The sequence below is a fragment of the Apaloderma vittatum genome, unplaced genomic scaffold (genome assembly GCF_000703405.1).
Source record: "Apaloderma vittatum isolate BGI_N311 unplaced genomic scaffold, ASM70340v1 scaffold14896, whole genome shotgun sequence".
In the NCBI taxonomy this organism is placed as follows: domain Eukaryota; kingdom Metazoa; phylum Chordata; class Aves; order Trogoniformes; family Trogonidae; genus Apaloderma; species Apaloderma vittatum.
This window is the reverse complement of record NW_009720141.1, coordinates 53,229-61,694: the sequence shown is the minus strand read 5'-3', so window position 1 is coordinate 61,694 and position 8,466 is coordinate 53,229. Positions and strand designations below refer to the sequence as shown.

Below are 8,466 nucleotides of genomic sequence, written 5' to 3'. Positions count from 1 at the left end.
ATTCTGCCCCTCTGCTCTGGTCTGGTGAGGCCCCACCTGCAGTGCTGTGTTCAGCTCTAGAGTCCTCAGCACAAGAAAGACATGGACCTGTTGAACGAGTTTGAAAGGAAGGCCTTGAAGATGACAGACAACCAGAACACTTCTTCTATAAAGAAAGGCTGAGAGAGCTGGGGTTGTTCAACCTGGAGAAGTAAAGGCTCTGTGGAGACAATGCATGAAGCTCACCCAAAGCTCATGCTGAGCAAGATTTCAGTGGACAGCAGTGAGCTTAAGAAAAGCTTGGGATAATACAGTCTAACTTCACAGTAATAACCCATAATCACAGGCAGCATCAAAGAAGCACACAGGACCACCCTGCCGCTTCGGCTCAGCGGTGACGCAGCATGACAGCATGACAGGCTCTGAAAGCAGCTGAGCTGAAATTAATAATAGATTCTCCTCTGCGGTCTGATCTTCCCTCGTGGACTCCAAGACTCAATACATAAGGAAAAGAGGCCATAAGATGCCACAGCAGCACACAAACAATGCCTAAACCTGATCTGAATGCCACTCTGTTGTGGGTACCACTTGCTAAATCCCACAGAAGCAAGTGGAGAGATGGATCAGAAGCTGCACATCTATCCCTCTGTCCAGGGGTCTGGACACTATCCAGGAGAACAAATCGAGAGCTGTCACGAATAAAACAAGCGCTGTGTTTGTAGATCCTTATTGAAGAGATGAATGAATGCACAAATGAAGCACTGAGAACTGCGAAGGCAGTAAGATTATTCCTGCCACTGCATGTTCTCAAATCAAGTTGAAGTTTCCAGATTAAATGAGCTGTGCTCATACCTATAGCAGTTTATTCCACTTCTATTTGCTGTCTTGCTTTTCTTCTACTCACACATGATTATAGTCTCTTTACAAGAGACTGGAGAGAAAAGTAACTGCAGTGTAAGCTACTTACTTCATACACTGTGAAAGAGCAGGACGTTGAGAGGAAGCTGAGTTTTTGGGCACTGTGAGAACCCTGAATCAACTCTCCCAGAACTGGTATAAATAGCAGGAGCTAAAATGTTCTGAGAGAAGGATTCCAGTCAGAATGCTTTGACTGTACAGGTACTGTTTAGGTACCACTTCTACGTCCAATACTGAAATTCAAGTCACAGACCTTCTGGGCTCTGTCCACAAGCAAACTCTGACTCCACATTCAGCCTTACTGCATCTCCATGTACTTCTAGGTTATTTCACAAGATCATTACTAATGATCTTGCTTGTTTATACAAGCAAGGGATGAAAATTTTGGCTTTGGACTACTTTTTTGTAAAGTACCACATGTATTTACGGTGCCAAATAAATAATACATCCTCTGGGGACTGCAACAGCACAGTCATTCAGGCTTTCAGTGAAACATCCAAGAGTAAGATCAAGGCATCAGCAATCAGGCATCAAGCATATAAAAAATAGCTTTTATCTAGCCCTGAACTGCAATGTCTAAGTATAATTCCTCATAGACCTCACCAGCATCTCTCTGAGATGGTTTGCACAGGTCTCAGTCTTTTGTGCCAGGAGCAAGAGGAACCAGGTTTCTGAGGTGCTGTTCTGCTCAGGAAGCACCCACACAGTACCATACCTGTATGAACATGGCTCTCTGTGGCGCGGGAGTGCAAGGGCTGGAACTGCTGCCAGATCCCACCCTGGCGTGTGGTGTGGCTTCATGCCCCAGCGCTGCTGGCCACTGGAGGGAAGGTTGGGCACTGTCACTTTTCTTTCTTCGGTCCTCGGCCTGGGAAGGAGAAAAGCAGCAGCATGTTGAACATTGAGTCTCACGTTTGGAGCCTGGACATTCTCCAACAGTGTCAGTGATTCTGATGAACCACTGGGGAGACGTCAACCCTGGCACAATATGAATCATTACTGCCTCTCCATTTGCAACCCTTCTTTCTCCACCAAGTTTCCAAACCACAGTGAGGAAAAGGGTCTGAGTTGCCATCTGCTATATTCTAGGCCATCCCATGGGCTGCAGGGCTGGGATTTTAGCTGGGAGGAATCATCTGTCTGTGTTCACTTATCTTGGATAACCTGCAGCATTTATTACCCCTGCCTACAACTGTCCTGGTTTTGGCTGGGGTAGAGTTAATTTTCTTCGTATTAGCCAGTATGGGGCCATGTTTTGGGTTGGTGCTGGAAGCAGCGCTGATAACACAGGGACGGCTCACACGGAGCTGGGGCCTCTCCTGCTCCTCAGCCCACCCCACCAGCGAGGGGGCTGGGGGTGCACAAGGCATGGGGAGGGGACACAGCCGGGACAGCTGCCCCCAGCTGACCCAAGGGATGTCCCAGCCCCTGGGCCGTCACGCTCAGCACACAGAGCTGGGCACGGTCAGAGGGACGGCGTTGGTCTTCCCAAGTCAGCGCGGCCCGTGCTGGAGCCCTGCTGCCCTGGGGACGGCTGAACACCCGCCTGCCCGTGGGAAGCGGGAACGAATCCCTTGGTTTGCTTTGCTTGTGCATGTGGTTTTTGCTTTACCTATTAAACTGTCTTTATCTCAACCCATGAGTTTTCTCGCTTTACCCTCCTGATTCTCTCCCCATCCCACTCGGGAGGACTGAACACGAGGCCACGTGGGGCTGAGCTGCCGGTTGGGATTAAACCACAATAACAGCATTGACATTACTGTGTGTTGCTTTCTACCTTAAAACACTTTTAACACTCTATCATTTGCTACGTTACTTGCACTATGGGAAAGACTAAGGAACAAAATCTAGTAGAAATAAAGGTCCTCCTTCCTGAGGGCGTTGCTCATTATAAAAATCTTCATCCTGTGGTTTTGACCCCATTACTCTTTTCAGTTTCATTCAGTATGACTAATTCGCATTCTCTAGTGTAAATCTTTAGCATATCCTACGATTCAGCAGCCTAGAAACAGCTCTATATAGTAAACTAGACATTAATGCCATAAAAACACTGTTATCTGTGTCTAGGTGGGCACTCTTAATGGCATCTCTCATTATATCTGGATGTTTGTGCCTGTGTCAGGAAGGTAAGCACATTATTAGCACAGCCTAGGAAACTGCTGAGGAGATGAAAAATGATTCCACTTAGTCTCATGGATCTTAACTGGGGAAAAAAAAAAGAACAAAAAAAAAATCCCCACAAAACCCTCAACCTTATTAAAACAAGCAACAACAGCCAAATACTATGAAATTCTAGCCCCAGTGAACTCGATTGTTCCACTACTCTTGAGGCCAGATTTTCATTACTTGCAAATCCTAATAATGAAAGGCAAATTTTACCATAAGCAAGAAAGAAAATGTAAAAGCTAGCTATGACAATTGACCTACCACCTCTGTGCCCAAAGGGTGCTTACATGCAATATATTACCATCCAGGGACAAACCTGGGCAGCTGATGCTTTGGCCTCCCAGACCCGATACCAGCCCCTGCCCAGGCGCTGAACTAGCGCAGCCTCCAGCCCAGGCTGGCAGCGCCTCGTCTCTCGGCTCATCGGCACCGGGGCTGGCGGGACCAGATCCAGCCCAGAGCGAGCTCACATCTGCACAAACCCCCCCAACCCGACTGCGACAGGCTGAGGGCAACGGTAAAGACAAGAAACTTCCAACAAAAGGTTCTGTGGCCCCAAACATTAAGCTTGAGGCTTTGGAATTTTTGTTTGTTTGTTTTTAGTGCCTCAATGCAACACTAATTCTGGAGAGTCTCAATAGTTCATCCTGCAAATGACACTAAACCCTAAAAAGTAGGCAAACAAACTAGGTTTTGGATGGGCTCTCTCTATCCCTGTGTAGATCTCTCCCAAAGGAGAAAGCAGCATCTCTCTGGCTAATAAACTGGGAGAGATCAACACCAACAAGAACAAATTCACTGAGTTATCATTGTTAAAAACAGTCACAACGTTAAAGCGTTTTTAAGTTGCTGTGAACAATTATGACTGCTGACACAATTAGGAAGTCTCAGACTTCAACCCAAAAATGCAACCCTGTACCACTAATTATGATTTTAGTGGAAGGATTTGTGACTTCCAAGAAGTTCTCAGATTAAATAAGTAATATTATAAAATAATTAGTCTTTAAAATCAGAGTGTATTATGGTAGCCTTATAAAGAGCCTCATGCTGTGAACCTAAAGGGCAGGCAACACTTTATCTACCATGAGTGGTATTTTATTTCACTTTTAAATTAAAAGTTAACAGAGACTGCACATTAAATCCCATAATACATTGCATTCTGCTACAAAGAGGTCATTTACAAAACACATGCCAAAACCAGAAATGAGTATTTAAGCTGACATTTTGCAGTTCTTTTGACTTCTAACTACAATGAAGTAGAAAAGAAAGTTAAATTAACTCAACTGAGTTGCATTTTCTCCCCACCCACCAAAAGCCTAGCAAAGTCAAAGCATTTCTATTGACTTTGATGCTGTGTTTTTAGCAAAGGCAGCTTACTTCTCTGTCCACACCCAATTTACTTCCCAGCTGGAATAAGATCCAGTCCTCCACCATCAAACAAATACTGATTTCAAGAGGAGTTCATTCAAATTTCAGTAACGATGTTTTTAATCAGTCACTGCAACAATAAGCCTCTGGAGCTAGGGCATTTGGCTTTTTGACAGTGAAGTTGTACTTCAAGCAAAATTCTTCTCTTGTTTTCACAAATTGCTACTCTATCAAAGAGCTTAATATCTTTTGTTTTCCTGATTTCATATTGCTTCATAGCTGTTTGCAGACTCTATTCAGTTATTAAAATTCAGTATCTCAGCGGTCCTTGCAGTTTCATTCGACTGTTTATCAACACAGAAATTTCAGCTACAGGAACCAGTTGCAGCACTCGCGCACGTGCACACACACGGAGCGATGACAAAGAGGGCACTTGCTTAAAGAGGGCAGCAAGATGTTAAGAAGCAGGGATCTGCATTCCTCCTACGTACACGTGTGTGAGCTCTCCTTCATGCCTTTGCTTGGGTTTGTTGGGAAGATGCTTTGCCATGAGTGCAGAGACCAACACATCTACTGTTCTGCTTAGACACAGCCATGTGTGAGCTGCTGAGACTTTCTGACGTCGACCCAGACTTCAGTAACACAACAAATCACCCTTGTGAGAACTGGGCTCACAAGTTGGGATTATAGCAGAAAGAAAAGTTAAGTGTGGTAGGAATGATGAGGTAACGTATGTGTAATGGACCAGCTTTTCACAGTACACCAGCAGTAAGTGGAACAAGTTAGTGGGCAGAAACATTTTCAGAATTAGCAAAAGAGTGAAATGGATTACTGTTCTTAATGAAGGACTGTATGTGGCTACCCCTGATGCATCAAATCTTACCTGCCTAAAATCCTGGGAGAGAAAGAACAAGAAAAGGCATCACAGCCTGACATTGGGTCAGAGAGATTCGTGCCTGGGAGGTGTGATGCCATTCTGTGGTTGGGTGAATTTTGTGAACCCTAAAATCTGGCAAAGCCATCTGTCAAAACTCAGATTATACTACCTTAATTCATTTTGCTTTTGAAGACAAGGAAATGACACCTAGTTGGCCAGAAGGATCTTTTTTTCTCATTCACCACCCAAAATCTTTCTCTGAACTCGAGCAGAAGTGACAGAGTAACCTTTCCTTTCCCTTATCCTCTGCATTAATGGAAAACAAAGGCTTTACTGTAGCATAAGTGTGTAGTAATACACAAGTCAGGTTCCAGATACAGGTTTAAATACCAGTCTGTTCTCTGCTTCAGCATTACCACAGCATCATAAACCGCAAAAACACCAAAATGCTACATTGGCTGAGATGGTACCTCTTTGCTTGTGCTGCTTGATGGAGGATGTACTGCTGAATTTGAACTCTTGGAAGGCTCCTTCTTCTTCTGCTTGTGGTCATGCTGGAGAGACAGCAGCTGTGTCTGATCTTTGGGGAGAGTTCGATGCACCTTCCTGTTGGGCTGCACATCTTCCACTTTCTGAAAGCAAACAGTGATGAACCTCAGAGAGAACAATGCCTTGGAGAAATACTGGCTTTTCAAAGAACAATGTGAGCAAAATACCAGCAGGGCTGACAGAAGAGCCACAACCCCGAGCAATAGGAAGCATAAAGTGACCTCAAACACTCTGTTTGGCTTTTGAGGGAGCACATCAAACCCCATATTTTTTCTTTTTAATTTTCCTAAAACCTCAGGGCTTTAATCAAACACTCCTTGCTTATGTTTGATTACCAATCAGTTTGCTGCTGAAACATTAGAAGAAGATTGTGGCCAAGGTGCCAGACTTGACAATGAGACTTTTGCATTACAATTAACCTCTGCTCCCTTTTTGTTTACGAAAAAGCGATGGTCCTGGTTCCAACCCAAACAGGAACTGGAGACTGAAGAGTTAAGCTTAGGTTGAGGTGATGCTGGAAGCTTTAAGGGTAGATACATTTTACATCAGACTGAAGTGACCAAAGACCATTTCAGCAGGGAGAAAGGCCAGGGACAGGCAGTGTCATTGCTGTAGATAAGGAGGATGACTTAGTAACAAGTAAGTTAACTTGAAAGAAGGCTGAATCTGAGAAGATGAGGCAGTAAACACATTAAAAAATCCCCCTCTGGTCTATGACTTGGAGGATGGGAACACCTTCAGGGAACTGAGAAAGGTCTCAGCTACAGAACAGGGAGCTGCCAGCAAAGACTCTTTTCATACCTGCTTCTTCTCTGATATCCTCTGTCCATCTACTATGAACCGTTCATCTTCCACAGCCCTTTTGTCTTCTTTGCACCTCTCCTCTTTCCTCTGAAGGGCCTTAGCCTCCAGCCACCTTTGCTCACACTCCTGCTGCCTCTGTAGCTCCTGCTCTCGCCGCTGATGCTGGAAGGGAGCCAGGAAATAACACCGCTTATTTTACTTTACTTTTGTACCCACCGATTACTTATGCAAGTGTGGATTAATCACAAAGCCCATTTCCTGCCACACAGTCGCTAACAGAGGATGCCCGAATCCCTGCGCGGCAGGAGGAGACAGCCACAAGCTGCCACCGCAACAACTGCCGAACCTGAAGTGAAACCTTTGCCTTTTTGGCAGCCAAGGGATGCCTGCTCTGGAGAGGCTTGCACAATGCCTGAGCTTCATCAGAAACTCATGAAAAAGACACGGTGATTTAGCAATGCCTCCAACACCACAGCGTGTCAGAAAGCTGAAAAGACAGCAGCTACCTTGTAACGTCGTAAACAGGAGCAGAGCCAGGACTCTGAATTGGACAAGACATACTCCAGCGTTATGAATGTCCCTGCCCTGGGAGTGCTCAAGGCCAGGGTGAAGGGGGCTTTGAGCAGCCTGGTCTAGCAGGAGGTGTCCCTGCCCATGGCAAAGGGGCTGGAACTTGATGATCTTTAAGGTGCCTTCCAACCCAAACCATTCATGAACTGGGCAATGGACATGAGAAAGAAATCAGGATTTGTCATTGCGTCTGCCTGGGCTTCCACCACAACATAGATTCAAGCAAAGGTTGCAGCAGGAAAAGGACAGAGCCCATTTAAAACTATTAAAAAGCATTGTGCTCAAAAGTGACACAGTTCTCCCAAGGCTAAAGACTACAATCCCGGTTGTGCTGACAATTTAACACAGCCTTCTTGCCTTTCGAAGCCTACTCTCTGCAAGCATATTTTTCATTTGTGATGAGACATGGAACAAAAATACAAGCCAGCCCCTACATCTTCCAGCCTCCTCCTCTGCTCTTTCTGCTGCTCGATCCGTTTCTGCCTCTCTGTCAGCAGCTGCTTCTTGTACTTCTCCTGGTCCTTCAGCTGCTGCTGCTGGCGAAGGGGGTCAGAACGGTTTTTGTTCTCCTGCTGCAGCCTCAGAAATTCACGGCGGAGAGTTGACTCCCCTGGGAGATTAACTATGGAGCTGAAACGAAGTGGAGATTTCTACATGACTAAACATAACATTAAAGAGAGAATACAAGGTGCATTGGGAATTGCTTGCTGTCCTGTGTTAGCAAATTAGGATGTTTCAATAAATCTCCAGCATGTTGACTATGCATCTGCACTTATTGTGCTACAAAATGGCCTGAAGTTGATTACTGGGTCCTTCATTTGAGAGTTTGCTCCCTGTTGCAGGGGAACTAAAAAGCAGCTTATTACAGACATCTTACACTCAGCAGTTATCCTTCATAGCTACAAAACAGTTAAAGCTACCACAGGGTGATGCAGGAGATTCAGAGCAAGTTAAGCAAGCCATTCTGGCTGAGAAGGGCTGCCTTCAAAGAGAACAGCTTGGGCAGTCAAATTCTCTATTCCAGTAAATAAAATTAACCTTGGTTCTCCTTCATCTTCATTCAGCTCATCATCTTCCTCCTCACTTCCACTGTAATCGTAGTCTGTTTCTTCTAAAAAAAGAGAACAATAAACAAACCCCAGTGGAGGATGCTGTTATTTAAGATATGGTCTTAAATATGATCTTAAATATGATATGAGCTTTGTTTCTGAGCATTCAACCTGAACTGCGTCTAG

At 45.0% G+C, this 8,466-nt stretch overlaps 1 protein-coding gene across 1 annotated transcript in view; it reads right to left on the bottom strand.

Moving 5' to 3' along the window:
- Positions 1-1,612: 1,612 nt before the first annotated feature.
- Positions 1,613-8,466, bottom strand: part of LOC104275074 (mitogen-activated protein kinase kinase kinase kinase 4-like) — a gene marked incomplete at both ends in the record, with an annotated part of 55,417 nt that continues 48,563 nt past the window's right edge. The window contains 5 exons of the mRNA XM_009870919.1: positions 1,613-1,765; positions 5,779-5,940; positions 6,659-6,823; positions 7,666-7,861; positions 8,270-8,342. Coding sequence (XP_009869221.1) covers positions 1,613-1,765; positions 5,779-5,940; positions 6,659-6,823; positions 7,666-7,861; positions 8,270-8,342 — 749 coding nt within the window. The remainder of the gene's footprint in view (positions 1,766-5,778; positions 5,941-6,658; positions 6,824-7,665; positions 7,862-8,269; positions 8,343-8,466) is intronic.